General features: G+C 51.4%; 2 protein-coding genes and 1 long non-coding RNA gene across 12 annotated transcripts in view; 2 read left to right on the plus strand and 1 right to left on the minus strand.

The window, feature by feature from the left end:
- Positions 1-12,018, plus strand: part of PKIG (cAMP-dependent protein kinase inhibitor gamma) — a 92,566-nt gene extending 80,548 nt beyond the window's left edge. For all 8 annotated transcript variants that reach the window (XR_004431247.1, XR_004431244.1, XR_004431246.1 and 5 more), the window contains 2 exons: positions 7,368-7,541; positions 11,266-12,018. Coding sequence is in view for 4 of the 8 variants with exons in the window: in XM_033186502.1 (XP_033042393.1) it covers positions 7,391-7,541; positions 11,266-11,345 (231 nt within the window). In the remaining 4 variants the exon portion in view is untranslated. The remainder of the gene's footprint in view (positions 1-7,367; positions 7,542-11,265) is intronic.
- On the plus strand, positions 7,548-10,743 carry LOC117068809. The gene is made up of 2 exons (XR_004431248.1): positions 7,548-9,338; positions 9,430-10,743. It is a non-coding gene; the product is annotated as an uncharacterized LOC117068809 (long non-coding RNA).
- Positions 12,019-12,500: 482 nt separating the features above from the next.
- The window catches only part of ADA (adenosine deaminase), a 32,610-nt gene continuing 24,772 nt past the window's right edge, over positions 12,501-20,338 (minus strand). The window contains exons 4-12 of one of the 3 annotated variants that reach the window (XM_033186498.1): positions 19,371-19,514; positions 18,501-18,616; positions 17,202-17,329; positions 15,969-16,040; positions 15,791-15,892; positions 15,551-15,615; positions 13,990-14,119; positions 13,276-13,378; positions 12,502-12,828 (exon numbers count right to left, since the gene is read on the minus strand). In XM_033186498.1, coding sequence (XP_033042389.1) covers positions 12,815-12,828; positions 13,276-13,378; positions 13,990-14,119; positions 15,551-15,615; positions 15,791-15,892; positions 15,969-16,040; positions 17,202-17,329; positions 18,501-18,616; positions 19,371-19,514 — 874 coding nt within the window. In that variant the 3' untranslated portion in view covers positions 12,502-12,814. Of the gene's footprint in view, positions 12,829-13,275; positions 13,379-13,412; positions 13,581-13,989; positions 14,120-15,550; positions 15,616-15,790; positions 15,893-15,968; positions 16,041-17,201; positions 17,330-18,500; positions 18,617-19,370; positions 19,515-20,338 lie in introns of those variants that run through there. The other 2 variants (XM_033186499.1, XM_033186500.1) reach the window with 2 other exon arrangements.

Consider the following 20,338-nt stretch of genomic DNA (forward strand, 5'->3'; position numbering starts at 1 on the left):
GTGTGGTGGTACACACCTGTAATCCCAGCTACTTGGGAGGCTGAGGCAGGAGAATCCCTTGAATCCAGGAGGAGGAGGTTGCAGTGACGATGCCACTGCATTCCAGCATGGGCAACAGAACGCGACTCCATCAAATAAATAAATAACAAATAAATGGGCTTGAGGGAGTGAGTTTGCCCCTTTTTGCCTTTCTGCCAGTTGCCCTGTTGAGAACACAGTGTTTAAGGTGCCCTCTTGGAAGCAGAGAGCAGGCCTCACCACAGGTTGGCACCTTGATCTTGGACTTCCCAGCCTCCAGAACTGTGTGAAATAAATTTCTGTTCTTTAAAAATTACTGAGACTCGGCCGGGCACGGTGGCTCATGCCTGTAATCCCAGCACTTTGGGAGGCCGAGACGGGTGGATCACGAGATCAGGAGATCGAGACCATCCTGGCTAACATGGTGAAACCCCGTCTCTACTAAATATACAAAAAATTAGCCGGGCGGGGTGGCGGGCGCCTATAGTCCCAGCTACTCTGGAGGCTGAGGCAGGAGAATGGCGTGAACCCAGGGGTCGGAGCTTGCAGAGAGCAGAGATTGCGCCACCGCACTCCAGCCCGGGCGACAGAGCGAGACTCCATCTCAAAAAAAAAAAAAAAGAAAAGAAAAAAAAGAAATTACTGAGGCTTAGATATTTTGTTGTAGCAGCACAAAACGGACTGAGAGACAGGAACTAACTTCTGTGGGGAGAATTTGGCAGTGCCTATTATAATAAAAAAGTCACAGATCCTTTGAGGTGGCAATTCCACTTTTATGGAAACAACCCTCAGGTCCATCAATAGGGACGTAATTAAATCAGTCTACAGCAGTGAGACAGCAGAGTATCGTGCGGACAATAAAAGGAACAATTTAGTTATTACTTTGGGTTTTCAGTGTGTTGATGTAATCAGTGCTGCAGTGGCTTCAGAGTGATCTACAGTTGTTTCCAAGGGGTGTGTGTGTGTGGTGTGTGTGTGTGTGTGTGTGTGTGTGTGTATGTGTGTGTGTGTATATATATATATATATATATTTTTTTTTTTTTTAATAGAGTCTCACTTTGTCACCCAGGCTGGAGTGCAGTGGCACAGCTGCAGCTCACTGCAGCCTAAGCCTCCTGGGTTCAAGCAATTCTCCTGCCTCAGCCTCCTGAGTAGCTAGGACTACAGGTGTGCACCACCACACCCAGCTAATTTTTGTATTTTTAGTAGAAATGGGGTTTCACCATGTTGGCCAGGCTGGTCTTGAACTCCTGACCTCAAGCGATCCACTCACCTCGGCCTCCCAAAGCCAAGATACATTTTTAAATGAAAAAAATGCAAGATGGAAAATAAAATTTTGTTTTAAATAAAGGAAAAAGGAAGGGAAGGAGAAAAAGAGGGAACATGTATATTGCATAGATTTTGTCTAGAAGGACACCAAAACGTGCTTGCCTTGGGGAGGGTGTCTGGATCAGATGGGAGGGAGACTAAGGTCTTATCTCTGTCCTTTTGGACCTTTTGAGTTTTGGACCACATTTACACATAATCTAAAATTAAGTAATTTTAAGACTAAGTGAATGTGTTCACTATAAAAAAGGAATATAATGGATTTTAAAATCACAAAAATATTAATGTATGTAATTATATCACTGATAATTCTTTTTCATTTAACTATATGTGAACATTTTGCCATGTCTTTTTTTTTTTTTTTTTTTTTTTTTTTTTTTGAGACGGAGTCTTGCTTTGTCGCAGGGACTGGAGTGCAGTGGCCAGATCTCAGCTCACTGCAAGCTCCGCCTCCCGGGTTTACGCCATTCTCCTGCCTCAGCCTCCCGAGTAGCTGGGACTACAGGCACCCGCCACCTCGCCCGGCTAGTTTTTGTATTTTTAGTAGAGACGGGGTTTCACCGTGTTAGCCAGGATGGTCTCGATCTCCTGACCTCGTGATCCGCCCGTCTCGGCCTCCCAAAGTGCTGGGATTACAGGCTTGAGCCACCGCGCCCGGCCTTTGCCATGTCTTTAAAAAATATTCACAAACATCATTTTAATGCCTGAATGGTATTTCATTTAGATATAAATTAGTTAAGTATGTATATATTAATAATTCTCCATTGTCCGTTTAGGACATTTGACACATCCATTTAGGAACTCATTTTGGTGTCTTTAGTTTCCTGCTATTATAAATAATACTGTGGGCCAGGCGCAGTGACTCAGGCCTGTAATCCCAACATTTTGGAAGTCCGAGGCAGGCGGATAACTTGAGCCCAGGAGTTTGAGACCACCTTGGTTAACATAATGAGATTCCCGTCTCTGAAAAAAAATGAGCCAGGCATGGTATAGTCCCAGCTGCTCAGGAGGCTGAGGCAACAGGATCGCTTGAGTCCAGGAAGTTGAGGCTGCAATGAGCCATGATTGTACCACTGCAGTCCAGCCTGCGTGACACAGTGAGACCCTGCCTCAAAAAAAAAAAATAATAATACTATGATGAACATTTGTGTACATCTATCTTCATGTAGATCTTGGATTATTTTCTTAGAATAGATTATTATAAACTGATTTAGTAGCTCAAAGATATGTAAAAAGATGAGGTTTCTGGATACACACTGTCAAGTCACTGCCCAAGGAGGTCTTGGAAGTTTACACTCATTAACAGGGTTTGAGAATGACCATTTTCTGACATGATTTCCAACTCTGAGGATTCTTTATTTCCCCATTTGCTGTTGTCTTTAAAGATGAGAGGGTGAGTGACGAATATAAATGTGGGAGAAAAATTAAATTATATGTTTGTGCTTTGGATTGAAGAGCTCTCCAGAGCCATCTTTGGAGTTGCTGTTCCCTGAGGGTATACGGTAGCCAGAGCATGTTGGCCTAGTTGATGTTTTCTAGGATTGGTCTTTGAGTGTGGCATTTGCTGTCTCCGTGTACTGAGGGCCAGTGTCCTGCACTGGGCAGCTTGTAACATCAGATGGCATTGTGAGATCAAAGCCCCAGGAGCCATTCCAGCAGAAAGCTGGCCTTTCAGATGGAGCCTGTAACTCCATCCCATGGTGTCAGGTCCTAGTACAAGAACACCTGCACAGCACTTCACAGTGCACGGAGGCCCTTCTCAGCAGTCCCAAGAAGGAACTGCTGCTCCTCCCCACAGAGGAGGGGTGGACAGCGGGGGAGAAGAGGGATAGGTACAAACTCCCTCTCCTTCAGAGAGTGAAATCCAGCGAGTATGCATGGAGCGCCTGCTCTTTACCAGGTGCTGGATGAGAATCAGGAAATGGAGCAGCCAGAGCCTGTTGGCTCAGCTGCCAGGATTAGGTTTCAGCTGGACATGGGAAAAATCCAGACCAAATTCCTGTTCCCGTGGAGCTGACATTCTAACTGAGGAAGAGCCGAGGACTCGGAGGCTCCGGGAGCCAGTGTGGCCTGCTTGGGGTTTGTCCCTTTCCAGAGCAGCAGGTTTCAGGTTTCAGGTGGGGCTGAGGCCTTTCTGAGCTGTGGCTTATACCGGCCTCACTCGCCTCAGAGGGCAGCTGTGGCCACTGCGTGCGTGATGTGTGTGAAAACACAGGCACCTGAGCCATAATAGCTTTCGTTATTGTAGGAATTTTCGGCATCATTTTTATCCTCTGTTATTACTGTTATCATAAGCCATTTCCCTGTCCTTAAGCACTGAGCGGTTTCCCCAGAGGGAGAGGGCAGGAGTGAACCTTCGTGACCTGCAGAAAGAGCCACCTCTGGAACTTCCGGGAATTCTGTGAGCCAAGGAGGAGCCAGAACGTGACTAGGGCAGCGCTCAAGGCTGCTAGGAAGATAGGCAGGGCGCGCCATCTGCTGCAGCCGGGAGGAATTGCCGTGGACAGTATCCTGGCCCTCCTCTATTTTACACAGGGGAAACGAAGGCCCGAAGAAAGGCAGGGTCTTGCCCAGGGTTAGGTGGCAAAGCTTGGGTTTAAGGTCACGCGTCTCACTCTTTGCTTTTTCTACCATAGGACACCTCCCACCTCCCACCTCCCTGTCTCACCTGTCTGATCTCTGAGGGCCCCTAATTCATTCTTTAGCTAAGTTTCTTCTGAGCTAGGTGTTGTGGGGGATGTGGGCCCAGCCCTCCATAGTGATCCTCTCTCTCTCTCTCTCTCTCTCTCTCTCTCTCTCTCTCTCTCTCTCTCTCACACACACACACACACACACACACACACACACACACCCTTGCAGCACTTACTGGCTCAGTCCCACCCTGGGTGCCTTCTGGGCACTTCTGCCAATGTCAGCAACCTTCTAAAAGCATTGCACAATAATTTGGGTTTATGAAAACTTCAACCATTGAAAAAATATAGACTTAGAAAACGGAAGTTCCCCTTACTCACAAAGAGCCACAGTTGACAGGGTTGATACATGTTTTTTCAGATTTTTTTTTCATATGTCTGCTATCTTTCCCCACAGGAACTGGGTTTTATTTTACGTGTTGTTTTGCAACCTCTGTTTTTCAGTTGCCAGTTTATCTCAGACGTTGTCCTATGTCAGTACAGGCCCATCTGGCACATTTCTTACTTTATTATTATTTTTTTTACTGACATGTCATTGTATATATTTGTGGGGTACAACTTGATGTTTTGATACATATATGTTGTATAATAATCAAATCAGGGCAGTTAGCATATCCATCATCTCATGCATTTATTTATTTCTGATGAGAATATTCAAAAGTCTCTCTAGTTATTTTGTAATATAGAATGCCTTTTTTTTTTTTTTTTTTTGAGACGGAGTCTCGCTCTGTCTTGCCCAGCATGGAATGCAGTGGTGTGATCTCAGCTCACGGCAATCTCTGCCTCATGGGTTCAAGCAATTCTCCTGTCTCAGCCTCCAGAGTGACTGGGACTACAGGCGTGTGCCACCACATCCGGCTAATTTTATATTTTTAGTAGAGGTGAGGGTTCACCATGTTGGCCAGGCTAGCCTCAAACTCCTGACCTCAGGTGATCTACCTGCCTCGGCCTCCCAAAGTGCTGGGATTATAGGCATGAGCCACCACGCCCGGCCTAGAATGCCTTATTGTTAACCATCACCTTACTGTGCAGCAGAACAGGAACTTACTGCTCCTATCTAAGTGTAACTATGTACCCGTTGACCAGCTTTCCATCCTTTCCTCTCCTCTCCCCTCCCTAGTCTCTGGTAATCATTGTTCTATTCTCTCCTATGATATCGACCTTTTTTTTTTTTTTTTGACAGTTTTGCTCTATCGCCCAGGCTAGAGTGCAGTGGCACAATCTTGGCTCACTGCAAGCTCCGCCTCTTGGGTTCGCCATTCTTCTGCCTCAGCCTCCCAAGTAGCTGGGACTACTGGCGCCCGCCACCACGCCCAGTTAATTTTTTTTTTTTTTTTTGTATTTTTAGTAGAGACGGGGGTTTCACCGTGTTAGGCCAGGATGGTCTCGATATCCTGACCTCGTGATCCACCTGCCTCAGCCTCCCAAAGTGCTGAGATTACAGGCGTGAACCACCGCGCCCAGCCAATATCAACTTTTGTTTTTTAAGATTCCACGTATGCGTAAAATCATGCAGTATTTGTCTCTCTGTGTCTGGCTTATTTCACTTCACATTATGTCCTCTAGGTTTATCCATGTTGTCCCAAATAACAAGATTTCATTTTTTTTTTTTTTATGGTTGAATAGTATTCCTTTGTGTATATATACATTTTCTGTATCCATTCAGTCATGTTGGACATTTGGGTTGATTCCATATGTTGGCTATTATAAATAGTGCTGCAGTAAACATAGGAGGTCAGATGTCTTCTTGACATACTAATGGCAGTTCTTTGGATGTATACCTAGTAGTGGGATTGTTTGGTCATATGGTACTGTTTTTAATTTTCTCAGGAACCCTCCATACTGTTTTCCATAGTGGCTGTATGGCACATTTTTTAAAATAAATACTTCATAATTCATGCAATGCCTAACCTCCTGGTGGACATTTGGGTGGTTTCCTATAGGCTGCTATTACTGACCAGGTGCAGTAAACATCCTCACACTATAGAAAACATTGGGCATTTGCCAGAGTTGGCATTGCCAAATATTCCTCCTTTGTTCTTCCACATGTCAGCAAACCATACTTCTGTCCACCTACTTATTCACACCAGAAACCTAAATTACCTGTCAGTCCAACACTACTTCTTCTTGGTTTGATTTCCAAGTTACATCTAGAATCCTTCCCACTGCCACCCTCCTCCACCCACCATCTCGGCACCTGAACTTTGCAGGAGCCTCCTAACTTGCCCCTTCCCGGCACTGCTCTGCCCAGACACCAGAGTCATCTTTGAAAACGCATGACTGCTCCTTCATGACCTGGCCTAAAGCCCCTCAGGAACCACGTTCCAGATGTGGTCTGGCTCCTGCCTACCTCAGCAGTGTCCTCAGTGTCATTGTCCCTCTTCCGCCATACTCCTGCCTACTGGCTCTTTCTGTCCTTCCAAGCCCCCATGCCTCCCTCCCTCAGAGCCTTCACACGTGCTGTTCCCCTCTCTGTAATGCTGTTCCCCTCACTCTCCATCTACATGACGCCTCATCATCGTCGGTTCTCAGGTAAAATGTCACTTTGTGACCCCCAGCCTTGATCAGGTCCTAGTGATCACTCCAGCATCCTGCATTCTCCCTTGAAGCCCTGAGCACTAAGGCTATGACTTAGGTATGAGGTGACTTTATGCCACCTGTGGTAGATGGTAAGCTCTGTGAGGCCAGGGACCATGGTCAATTTGTTCATGGCGGTATCTGCAGTATATAACCAGTGCCTGGCATGTGGTATTGATAAATGTGTGTACATGTTTGTCAATAAGTTTATTTAAAGAAAAGTCTGGGCCGGGCGCGGTGGCTCAAGCCTGTAATCCCAGCACTTTGGGAGGCCGAGACGGGCGGATCACAAGGTCAGGAGATCGAGACCATCCTGGCTAACACGGTGAAACCCCGTCTCTACTAAAAGATACAAAAAAACTACCCGGGCGAGGTGGCGGGCACCTGTAGTCCCAGCTACTCAGGAGGCTGAGGCAGGAGAATGGCATAAACCCGGGAGGCGGAGCTTGCAGTGAGCTGAGATCCGGCCACTGCACTCCAGCCTGGGAGACAGAGCCAGACTCCGTCTCAAAAAAAAAAAAAAAAAAAAAGAAAAGTCTGAGCCCATGTTCTTTAAAATGTTGATGGTGGTTGTCTGGGTATGGAATTATGGGTGACTTGTTTTGTTCTTTGTGCTTTCCTGTGCTTTTTGCTTTGTTTTCAATAAGAGGCAATAACTGTCATTTTGACAGAAACCACAGTGCTGGGGAACTGGAGCTGTCTCTCTGCAGAATGCATCTGGACTTACCTCTGCCCCCTTGCCTCCTGTCCCCACAGGCCTGAGGAGCAATGCGACAGGCATGATGGAGGTCGAGTCCTCCTACTCAGACTTCATCTCCTGTGACCGGACAGGCCGTCGGAATGCGGTCCCTGACATCCAGGGAGACTCGGAAGCTGTGAGCGTGAGGAAGCTGGCTGGAGACATGGGCGAGCTGGCACTCGAGGGGGCAGGTTAGAGCCAGCAGGTCCTCAGCACTCCTGCATGTCAGAGGCTCTCTGCCGGGCCCCAGGCTGGCCTCCAAGTCCTAGACTGCCCACACTTTCTTAGAGAAGAAACCGCATTTAAATCAGCCCTGCCGCATGGGCAGTGGCAGAGTCCAGCAGTCTCTAGGTTGGAAGATGTTCGAATCTCAGGCCCCAAGGACTCTTCTGGCTGGGCATCCAGGGCTCTTCCTGTCCTCCTGCCCCCCAGTCCACCCATAAGTCTTGTCAGTTCTCCTCCAAGATACATCCCAGGTCCCTCCATCTCTCGCTATCACCACAGTCATACCTGGCTTTGGCCACTCACAGCTCTCACCTGGCTGACTCTAGCGGCCGGCTTCCCTGGGCTCCCTACACCCATCTCCTCCCTTCCTGTTCAGCGCTATGCAGCAGCCAGCAGACCTCGTTGAAACCATTCTGTCCATTATGCTTCTGCCAAAAAAAATCCCCCAGTGGCTTCACTGAGTGAAGCTAAGCTTGTCACATTGCCCTGGGGCAGTCCTGCTGTAGGCCAGACCCTGTCCGAGTCTCACTCGATGCCACTCCTCTCCCTGCCACCCTCCAGCCACATCTACCTTTGGTCTGTTTCTAGTCAAGCCTCTCCAAGGGGCCTTCTCTGACTGCTAGATCACCCTTCCCCAATCACATGACCCTCATCACTCTCTGACAAGGTCTCATGGGTCTAAATGTGATTGCCAGGAGGGCAGAGGCCTTGCGTTCTGTTTGGCACACAGCGGGTGCTTGGGAACCACAGACTGAATGACAAAAGGATACAGCATCCACCCACCCAAGTACTGGCTGGAACCCCCCCACCCCTCCATCCCCCCAGAGAACCCCTTGGCTCAAGTCCATGGTCAGCCTGGGAATTTCCTTGGGAAGCTTCCCTGACCCCTGCACGGCTGAGGCCTTTCCCTCCTGTTCTCGCAGCGCCACAGAGGCCGTGTGTGCAGCGCAGCCGTCAGGCTGCATCTGTCTCCCCATGGGCTGTCCTTGGAGGGCCACAGCCCTGCCCCTCCCTGGGTAGCCCTAGTCTTCTTGCCCCTCACTGGCCAAAAGTGAATTAAAAGTACAGAACAGAGAAGACTTTGCGGGGGCATGGACCCGGCCCTCTCATGTTATAGATGGACAAACTGAGGCCCAGAGAAGTTGGGGGGCTTGCTCCGGGCCATCCAGGGAGTTAACATAGAATCTGGCCGCCTTTAGAGAGAGCCCCCGGCACCCTGTTGACGGAACCCCACCCCACAAGCCTTCCCTGTCCCATGATCTGTTCATCCTCCTCTGTCACGTGGCCCAGGCAGAACTTCCACGGGCTCAGCCTGCTCCTCTCCAGCCTCAACGCTCATCCCCTTGCCAGCTGTAGTAAAGTACTTTGATTACTCAGAAGCCCCTGTGGGCCTTCACACCCTGCACCTCTGTTTGCTTCTCCCCTTCCCTGGCTGGGTTCTCTTCATTCTTAGAGACCCAGGCATCTGCTCAGCTGAGAAGCCTTCCCTGACTGCAGTGCCCCTCCCAGACGGGGGAGGCACCTCTTCTCCCTGCTGCCTCCACGAGCCCACTGAGCATCATGGTCCTGCTCTAGACTGAGCTTCTCCTGCACAGGCTCTGTGTCTTGTGCCCTCAGTGCCTGGTGGCGTTTGGCACATGATGGAGGTGCCAAATCAATGGCTGTTCATTGACCAACTGAATGACCAGGATGTCCAGCTGCCACACTGGGCACTCTGCCCTGGGCTCTCTCTCAAGGCTTCTGTATCCTCACCCTCAGCTCTGGTGAGCTCTGTTCTGTCTCTCTCTCCCTTAGCAGTTGTAGCTGCTGGCCCATGTGCCCAGACCCTCCTAACACCTGTTTTCCCTGACTCAGATTCCCTAAAGTGTGGGTCCTCTGGCTACGTGACATTCACCTGCCAGGGTGACTGACATTTAAAGACCTGAGGAAAGAACAGTGCTCACTGAAAGAAACGAAAACACTCACGGTGGTGTCCAGGCAAGAGTGACTGGCCAAGGAACCTTCCAGGAAGCCCACAGTGAGCAGTTCTGTTTCCACAGGCGGGACTGTGGGCCAGGCCCAGTCCAGCAGACTCCCCAAGGCAGGGGGAGTACAGAGTTCCAGGCACCACCCCGCTGGGAATAAGAGCAGGCTTTCTAGGCAGCTTGCTCGGGATAGGGTCCCAAGCTACCACCCACGTCCTAGCTTGCTGCAAGGGGCACAGGAAGCAGTGCTGATGTCAGGCCTCTATAAATCTTCAGGAATGCTGCTTATTGGAAGAGGTGAAATTTGGTAGAAGGGGTACTAGCCTTGGTGGCAGGCAGGGCTCTCCACCCTTGATCCAGGCAAATCAGCTCACCTCACTGGGCCTCGGTTTTCTCGTGCATATCATGACCCTAGTTACACCTCCATGTTACTGTGTGCATTGCACAAGAAAGTGCCCGTCCATCTGCAGACCCTGGAGCTTGCTATAGAGTGGTGGTTCTCCTGGTTCTGTGAAGGGCTTAGCCTGAAGGATAAAAAGGTGTGGTTTGGTTGGGCTGGATTTGAACTCAGGCCCTCGGTGAGCTTGTAGGGCACATAGTGACATTGCACAGTGTCACTGGGGTTTAAGAATGTACCACCTATTGAGCTCTGCCCACATGCCAGGCCCCACGTGGGGCACCTTACGAAAAGACACCTGTTTATCATGCAGCCTGAGGAGGAAGGCATGGAGACTGGGGCCTGGGCGTGAGTTTGGCACCCCCCTTACCCTGCACTGCTGGTACAGTTGGTGGCGGGGGCTGCCTGTCCCACCTTGCACAGAGGGGCTCAAGGGAAGCTGAAAGTGAGGAGACCTGGCGTGTAGCCTGACTCCCTGGGTGAGGTGCTCCATCTCTGTGAGCCTGCTGCTGCCCCTCACCCCACCAAGATGTCTGGCAGGATGGAGTTGAGGAGGAGGCACAACACATATCCCATGCTGCATGGTTGGCGCCCACAGGCCCTGATGCAGGCCACACCCTGGCACTCCCTGAGCTGGCCTGGTGCAGTGCTTTTTACTGTCTTAGAAGAACATTGGCCGGGCACAGTGGCTCACACCTATAATCCCAGCACTTTAGGAGGCCGAGGCAGGCGGATCACCTGAGGTCAGGAGTTTGAGACCAGCCTGGCCAACATGGTGAAACCCTGTCTCTACTAAAAATACAAAAATTAGCCAGACATGGTGGTGGGCGCCTGTAATCCCAGCTACTTGGCAGGCTGAGGCAGGAGAACTGCTTGAACCTGGGAGGTGGGGGTTGCAGTGAGCTGAGATTATGCCTTTGCACTCCAGCCTGGGTGACAAAACAAGACCCCATCCCCCCCAAAAAAGAAAAATACAGCTGCCGTTTGCTGAGCACCTGTGACACACTGGGGACTTCACATCTGGCCTCTCCCTCTGGGGAACCTGCACAAATACAACGACCTTCAAGAGCCCTTCACTTGATGCTTTAAGCACCCATCCATAATGGCCCTTAATTGACTCTTAATTATACTAACACCATGTGCAGTTCCATGTAAAAGGATGTTACAGACCAGGCTGAAGTCCCATTGGCCACCACCACCTCAATCCAGTTTGTCTTGTTCCCCAGGGCATATCCACTGCTACCAGTTTGGCTGGGCCCTTTCACACCTCCCTCTGTGCTTTACTTTGTGTATATGTGCCCAAGAAAAACCTCTTTTTCTCCTCTCCAGAAGGACAGGCAGAGGGAAGCGCCCCAGACAAGGAAGCTGGCAACCAGCCCCAGAGCAGCGATGGGACCACCTCATCTTGAGTCTGACCTTGTCCAAGAAGGCTGGACGAGAGACCTTCTGTCCCCTCCCAGAGGGGGAACCCTGGCACTGGCCCAGCAGCCTCTTCTCTGAGCCCCATGTCCCAGATAAACCAGGCCAGACTGAGAAGGCTCCCCAGAGGCCTCTGTGGCCTCCACTCCGGGAAAGCCCTCTGCCCACACCCACAGGCTCCACATTCCCACCACCTTCTCACCGTGCCCAGGTACACTTTCAAGACACTGTAACCACAAGATGTTATTTATTGAGCTGGCGCTGGGACTTGGGCGGGGCCCTGCCCTGCAGTGAGCAGCCCACGCAGGAACGCTCCTCTTGCGAGCGGCCCGAGCAGGAACCCTGTCCCAACACCAACATCTCCTCTCCAGCCCAATCTTCCGGGTCAAGACCTGCTTGTCCCTTTTTTAGAAAACACTTTTAAACTTTGTAAAAATTTTAAACCTTTTTTCAGCAGAGACGGAGAGAGCTGACAATCAATTCACATTTTTTAAGCCATTTTAGCTAACCTCTCATTGTGCACTCTGAGGTTCCCTCATGGAGCTCCACAGATCCATTTTTAGGGAAGGGATTTTGGCTCAAAATGATCTGACCACCTCTACCCTTTCCACCAGGATAAGTGACACCTAGGACCCAGGAAATAAATGCTGATGATTTGTGTGACTGGCTTAAGATTATTTCTCCTTAACGCAGCAAAAACGGTTGGGCCTTATTTTCCCCAAGTCCACAATTAGCCAGACCTGCCCCAGGTTCCCAGAGCATACGGTTCTGAGAAGATGCTGGCATTCCGCAGAGGCCAGCACCCTCCAAGGCCAGTGTCTGATGAGCCCTCTTCCATCTCGTCCGCTCTCACCCCAGCCACCAGCTTCAGGAACCCAAAAGGAAGGTCTACTCCTTAAAACCTAGAATTAGGAGGGGGCTGAGAGTTCAGGGAATGTTTGCGCAGACAACCAGAGAAGCCTTATTTCTTCTGGAAGGAGGACAGTCTCTGGACCCCTCTTGGCCCATAGCATTGGGATCTCTGGCCTCGCATTCACAGCCGACCCTGGACTCAGGCCCTGCTGCTGAGCAGGCTGACCCGGCTCCCTCCATGCTCACCCTGCCCATATCGGCCCGCCCAAGACCACCAAATTACATGCCACCTGCTGCATGCCACCAGCCATGGGCTTCTTTATTGAGCACCAGATTTTCAGTACAAGTTACCACAGAAGGAGGGTTTCAGATTCAACCATGCCCATGTGCAAGGGCGCTGGTCCCTGGCCAGGGCACATAATCAGAGAAGTGATATGGCCATGCCGAGGTATACGTGTGTGCAGAAATGGACACACAGGCTTCAGGAGCATCAGGAACTGACGATTGAGATCATGGTCTTCTTGGAAGGAATAAATGTAAAAAATGTTGCTCAGCCCCACAGAGTTGGGGTGACTCCACAGGGCGAAGGCTTGGAGGGGTGGCATCCTCAGAGGTGCTGCCCTGCTCGTTGGTTCAGAGAAGCAGAAAGATCAGACAACTTGTAGTACCCAGGATGTTGTAAAAATCACAGAACACCAGAACGAGAAAGGAACTCCTTCCTATGATGTCAAGAAGATGCCTTGCCAAGACCACATAGAAAGGAGCAGAACAGGCCTGGGCCTCACTCCCTGCCCTTGGCTTTGGGCAGCCATGGAGATGTCCCAAACTGCCCAGACCTTTGGGACTGGACTTCAGAAAGTCTCCCCTTAGAACAGCCTCTCGAGAAGTTATGTAGAAAACAAGCCAATCTAATGAGACGCTGCTCCCAGCCAGGGCCCAGGAACCAGGGAGTCATCACACATTCTCGGCGCTGCCCAAGAATGGAAGGGCATCTTGCTAGAAGTCCCACAGAAAGCCAGGCTGGAGCCAGGACGGGGCAACCGCCCAGAAACCCAGACAGGAACCTACCTGCAGAGGCTGAAGGTGGCATCCCATAGGCTTTATAGAGCAGGTCGAGAAGCTCCCTCTTCTCATCTTCTGGGAGGAAACTAGATTTGGCCGCATTGATGTTCTGGAAAGGCCAGAATGGCAGACGACATGGAACCAGGGAACAAAGAAGGCAGCTCTTAGCAATGTAGTGATAGTCCGTCCTCTCCACTGAACATGGGCAGATGTGCTTAGAGGGGAGGGATTTGCCCACTGTCACACGGCAGCAAGTGCCAGAGCAGAGACCATGAGGTTGTGTTCCTGATGTGTCATTACATGATAAAGGGCTGTGAGAAGGAAGTTGGAGAAAACTTTGAGAGACAGGGTAGCATGTAGGGGGCCAGAGACACCCTGCAGACACCTGCAGGAATGGACTCATTCAGCTTGGGATTTAAGAACAACCTGAAGAGAGCGCGCAAGACTTCATAGCTGCACACACCTTTCTGGGGAGAGGGTTGATAGCTTTCACTGGATTCTTTAAAGGCACTCAACCCAAGCAAAGGATCAAAAACCTGGTCCTAGGTCAGGTCGTCAACACAAAGAGTCCTCTCTGTGGAAAGTGTCTAGGTTGGGCTTGTCTTGGGCTGTTGAGGCAAACTTGCTCCCTCTCTCCAAAGGTTTCAGGCCCCAGACCAGACCTGTAGATATCATACTCCCAAACCCAAGTCAAGGCCAGTATGGCTCACACCCACTCACCAGCCTCTTAAACTCCTCTTCAGTAAAGCCCATGTCCCGTTTGGTCATCTGATAATCAGTGTCCAGGGTGGACTTGAAGATGAGCGGGTCATCTGTGTTGAGTGAGTAGTTAGCCTGGTCATTTTTGAGCCTGCAGAAGGGGGAGGAGGAGAGAACGAGCCTCCTTTTACTCATACGTAAATAGAACACATTGACGTTCACCCGCTTTTGATCCTCAAAGCAGCCTCAAACAGATCTGAAAGATCTGATCCTTGTGCAGAGGAGGAAATAAATTCAGAACTGAGGTAACTTGTTCGAGTCTATGTAACCAGCAACTCCAGACTCCAACCCATCCTGCAGACCACAGCTGGGCAAAGGCAGCAGAGAGGCCAGACATGAGAACCAGGCAGAGTGGCAGCTGGGTGGGGGTGGGGGTGGAAGCCAAGAAAGCAACATCCCCCTCCAGCTGCCACCCTCTCTAGCCTTACCCTCTGCACCCTACCCTGCTTGTTCCTCAGTCCCACTGGGAGCTGGCTATTCCAACATACCATGAAAGCTGTTCTTAGCACGATCCCTGACCACGATCTTGTTGTATCTAATGGATCTTTCCTAGCTCCGACCATAATTGACTTGTATAGCAGAATTTCACACTGTTGGCTGTTTGTTCAAACCTTTTCCCTGGATTTCTCTGACACCACACTTTTTTCTTCCTACTTGTCTCTTTTGCTGGTCCCTTAAATACCATTGTCCTGCTGGGTTCTATCCTAGGCCCTCTTGCTCCACCACCTCCTGGGGCCACTGCTTCTCCTTCAGCCACCAGATCTGTGCAGATGACTCCTGGATCTTTTTCCAGCCCATGGTATACCCATGTGCCTCCAAGAACCTCCACAGGTGCCACATGTCCCTAAGGCAAGCCTCAAGACTCCCTTGTCATCAGAACATCAGAGCCCAAGCCCCTCCCCTTCTCATATGCCTTGGCAGATGGATAAGTGCTGGCCTGACCATGGTCACCCTGAGTTCTTGCTGTCCTTGTCCTGGGGAAGGCAGCTTTTTCCTAAGGCCTGATATTGCGCCAAGGGCTTGGTGACAGGATGGAAGAAGGGCCTTGGCCCTGGTTAGACTCCAGGATGGGAGCCAGGTAGGGTGGAACAGACCCTCCAGTGGAAAGCTTCAAGCTGGCTGTCAGGGGATTGCCCAGGGGTCCCAAAAGGGCCAGGTGCCAGGAACAGAGAACATGCTGGCCAGAGGGACTCCTGCTTCCTATGCGATGCCCAGGAGGCAGAGTTGGGAGAATTGGAAGGTATGGAAGCTTCCCTCAGAGTATCGGAGCATTCTGCTCCAGCTGAATGAGCTGTAGGGCCCCAGCTCTGCTGTTAGCAGCTGGGTAATCCCAGCCAAGCCACAGCACATCTGGACCTCGGATTCATTTGTCAGATGAGGACAGCAATGCCTGCTTCCCAGGGCGTCAAAGAGATTTCATATCTAAGAGACCCGGTGTGGGCTGATGCCCAATCTCTGCAGTTTCTTCCCTCTTTGGCCTTCCTGGAACAAAATTGAACAGGCCCAGGGGAACAGAGCTCACCGAACGACTGCATGCTCCGTGTCCGGCTTCCAGGCACCAGTGAGGTAGCTGGACCAGGGGCAGATCTGGAAGAGCAGGTGTGTGGCTGGCAGGGATGGCCCCAGGCCATGCTGATCCCTCCCCCATGTCTGGGCCTGGGGCCACCCCTCGAGTTCCTGGGACCTGCCCTGCTTTCTGCCTCTCTATACAGGAAGTGGGGACAGCCGGGGATGGTTCACCCCAACTCCCTGGCCCGCTCACCTCGAAGTGCATGTTTTCCTGCCGCAGCCTGTCATAAAGGGCCTGGTCTTCCAGGGTGTGGTAGCCATGTCCCAGCCGCTCTGTCTTGAGTATATCCACAGCCTGTAGAGAAGCACAATGGAGCCAAGTACGGGAGGAGGCAGGAAGGAGGGACCCCATGGCCAGCCCAGGCCCTTACCTCTTTTACTACTTCGGCCGAGCCCACCTCCCCAGCGTGGACAGTACGGTGAATGCCGCTCTTCACAGCCTCCTAGAAGGGGGAGAGCCAGGTCATGGGCGCCCTTGGGAGAGGGCCCCGGCAGGCCCTGCCTTCACCACGCTGTGGAGCTTGAACCATCCCAGTCAGGCTGCCTGCTTCAACAGCATGGGGAAACCTGGTCTTTTACCCCCCAAGTCCTTATCTAAGTGGTGGCTGTCACTCATTAGCCAGTTAGCATGTGTCAGGTAGTATATGAAGTGACTTGTTTACGTTATCTAATTTCACAACGATTATCCCACCCATTTTACAATGAGGGACCGAAGCTCAGGAGAGTCGAGTAATGTGACCAAGGTCAGACAGGAAGTGTGGAACCAAGCTCTGAGCCTGGGCAGTGGGGCTCCAGAGCCCTGACTCTTCCCCACCGTGCTGCCCCTCCACAGGAAGCCCATTCATCATCAGGCTGGAAGCGACTTTTGAGATGTCGGCTCCAACTCAAGTCACCCCAATAGAAGAAACAGAGGCCCAGAGAAGACACAGTCTTGCCCAGGTTCACACAGCAAATCACAGTCAGAAGCAGGCTCAACATAGGACTCCCAACACCAAATGGAGGCTTTTCTTCCTCCCTCCCCCGCTTCCTTCCCTCCTTCCTTCCTTCCTTCCTTCCTTCCTTCCTTCCTTCCTTCCTTCCTTCCTTCCTTCCTTCCTCCTTCCCTCCCTCCCTCCCTTCCTTTCTTTCTTCTTTTTCTTTTCTCTTTCTCTTTTTTTTTTTTTGAGACAGGGTCTCCCTGTCACCCAGGCTGGGGTACAGTGGCGTGATCCCAGCTCACTGCTGCTTCGACTTCCTGGACTCAAGCAATTCTCCCAGCCCAGCCTCCCAAGTAGCTGGGACTACAGGCGTGCACCACCATGCCCGACACCTGACTCATTTTTTGTATTTGCAGAGATGGGGTCTTACTATGTTGCCCTGGCTGGTCTCAAACTCCTGGGCTCAAGCAGTCCTCCTGCCTCAGCCTCCCAAAGTGTTGGGATTACAGGCATGAACCACCACGCCTGGCCCAGAGGGATTCCAGTTCCAAGCCTTAAGACTCAACAAAGACACACTTCAGAACTCAGGAGACCCCATGCTCCCTGGTTCTTGTGATTTCTCCCAACTCGGGGGGGGAGACAAGCTCACCCAGGGCCAGCCTCTCCATTCCTTCTGATAAGACCCACCTGGTAGGCCTGGACATGTCCAGGCAAGAGGCTGCTTCCTGGGATGGTCTCATCTCCAGCCAGGTCAATGGCCACCACGGTCTGCTGCTGGTACTTCTTACACAGCTCCACCACCTCGGGGGACCAGTCTGTGGGTGAGATGCCCACCCAGGCTCTGTCACCAGCACCATGGAGAGACCTCCCAGCCTGCCTGCCGTCCCATCCAAACCCCCGCCATGGGAGACCAGCACAAAACAGGGCTCAGTGTCTTCAAATGCTAACTGCCATGTCCTAAACACATGGCCTGCGGAAAACTGCTCTGCTTAGGGCCTCAGTTTCTGCCCTTTTCAGAAAGAACACTGCCGCTGTTGCATAGGGGTGGCCAGGCTTTGCCAAGGCCATGTGTGTAAAGCACCAAGGACAGGACCTGAGCTCAGTAAATGACACGGACCATTCTCTCACCTAGTGTTTCCAACAACACTCATGGTAGGCTTACTCCCATGTGCAGATGAGGAAATGGAGGATCATTTAACATGTCATCTAAAATAGAACTCACACTAGTATTGTGAAGTATATAGCTAATGTATTATGTACTGTTAACTAATAAAGTTTTTATGAAGTGTTTAAGAAAAAATGAATGAACATAGGCTTTGAAACTAAATGTCCCTGGATGAAAATCCAGGGTTCGTGCCTTGCAAGAGGCTGCACCTCACTCCACCTGTTTCCTCATGTGTCAAATGGGAATAAGCAATGGTAGTTCTGCTTTACAGGCTGCTGCAAGGATTAGAGGAAATGCATGCAGCTAGCTCTTTGATTCTCACTAATCCTGAGGGTAGAGGAATGAAGTAAGTGTGATCATTTCCTTGTGACACTGCACAACTGAGGTGTCTTGGTGCACAACCAGAGTGGTGGTGTGACCTGCCCAAGGTCACACAGTGAGGCTGTTCACCATGAGGCACAAACTCTAGAGATCTGATCAGCGTCAGTGACAAGGAAGACTCCTCAGAAATCCTGGAAATCAGGCCTATTCACGGGTTCTGTGGCCTAGACAGGATGGGGCCTGGTCTACGGGGTCTCAAGAGGGGACCATGGGCTGATCAGAATCTAGCCTAGATTTTTTTTTCCATAGTTAAGTTCCTATTTGGTGTTGAGCTTCCTGCAGGGTGGCTACAAAGGCATGGCATCCCTGGGGAGAACGCCTCCAGGAAGTTCTGAGCCTGCCTAGGAAGTCTCCAGTTGTTTCAGGAAGCCCCAAGTTCCTGCCAGTGGGCTCAAGGGGGTGAGACGGGCTGCCCTGGGCAGGGCGGTGATCCTACTCACTGGGCTGGTGGCGCATGCAGCACAGGATGGACCGGGCCTTGACCCCGAAGTCTCGCTCCCCCTCCTGCAGGCCCTGGCCCACTAGGGCCACCACCTCGTCTGGGGTGAGGTCCCCTCTGTGTGAGGAGAGGAGTAGGGATGGGCCTGAGGCAAAGGGAAGGCCTAAAGGGCAGCTCTGGGACTGGGACAGAGGAGGAAGAGGAGGCTTTGGGGAGGCTCCTCCTCCCCCACTGACCCACTGCCTCAAAGGAAAGACTGGCAGAGATGCCCCCAGGCCCTAGCATGTCCCTTCTGACTCTTAAAGCAGCTGCTAGATCTTAGTGGGAGGTGTGTGGTGTTACACGGCCCTCCCCACCCCCAGATGGCCAGCATTGCTCAGCTGAGGCCTGCCATGATGTCCACATTCTACATGTATTAGAGTCATGGCTCAGAAAATGGGGCAGGATGGTTTTGTGACACCACTTAGAGATCCATGGGGGCCCAGGCAGGGGGCTAGAAATGGCCAGGCTCACTTCAGTTATGAAGTTAGAGCAGGACCTTTAGAGATCTGATCTGTGTCAGTGACAAGGGAGACCCCTCAGAAATCCTGGCTGGCTAAGCAGGTTAACATTCCTGGATAGCAGGCCTGTGGCCAGAGCAAGACACAGCCAAACACTTGTGCCCAAGGTAAGAACATAACTGCAACGTGAGGATGGGAACCACGTCTCTTGTGACAGAGTTAAACCCATCTTTCTGAGGCCATGGACCAGCTTGGGGGCAAGAGCAAAGTCTTGCTTGGGTCAGGGATTCCCAGCAGTTCACCCCTCCAGTCTCAGAGCTGAGCCTCCCAGCCACACCCACACCACGGCCCCTTCCAGGCCCATCACTCACTCAGCCTGGTTCCAGGGGATTGGCTCCACTTTGGAATTGGCAAGCAGGTGCGGACTGTACCGCACCTCCACGTACACCACGCCCTCTTTGGCCTTCATCTCTATAAACTCATAGGCGATCCTTTTGATAGCCTCCCGGCAGCCCCTGGGAAGGGAAGAAAGGGGTTGGGATCAACCTTCCCCAAGTCCCTTGGGAGCTCCAGGAGCAAATGACATCCCCAATCCTTGGCAGATTAAACCCACTTCTGGCCCCATTCTCATCCCCCAGACCCAAGCTCTGGGCATTCACTGGATAAGATCCTAGACACTGTGCAAGTCCTATCAGCTCTACTTTGGAACTGCATGCCAGTTCTCCCTCCTCCATCCTGGCTTGAATCACGCCATCTCTAACTGGCCTCCCTGTCTCCATGCTTGCCCCTGTCATCCTGTTCTCCACCCAGCAGCTGGGGTTTAAAAAGGTAAATCAAAGCATAGCGCTTCTCCCCTCAAAGCCCCAATAGCTTTCTGCCATGGAGAATGACATCACAGCTCCCAGGTCCCATCCACAAGGCCTGCATCCTCCAGGCCTTGCCAGGGTCCCCAACATCTTCCTTCTGCCTCATTCCCTGAGGCCACCAGAGAAGACACAGGCCTGCTCTTCCCCTTCCCCGATAGTGTCCTACACTGCAGCTCTCCCACTCCCCTGGTTTAGAGCCAGCTCAAGCTTCACCTCAGAGAGGCCTTCCCTGACTGCCTTATCTTTTTCTTTTTTCTTTTCTTTTTTTTTTGAGATGGAATCTTGCTCTGTCACCCAGGCTGGAGTGCAGTGGCGCCATCTCAGCTCACTGTAGCCTCTGCCTCCTGGGTTCAAGTGATTCTTCTGCCTCAGCCTCCCAAGTAGCTGGGATTACAGGCACGTGCCACCATGCCCGTTTAACTTTTTGTATTTTTAGTAGAGATGGGGTTTCACCATGTTAGCCAGGATGGTCT

The sequence above is a fragment of the Trachypithecus francoisi genome, unplaced genomic scaffold, assembly GCF_009764315.1.
Source record: "Trachypithecus francoisi isolate TF-2019V2 unplaced genomic scaffold, Tfra_2.0 Lachesis_group21, whole genome shotgun sequence".
NCBI classification, from domain to species: Eukaryota; Metazoa; Chordata; class Mammalia; order Primates; family Cercopithecidae; genus Trachypithecus; species Trachypithecus francoisi.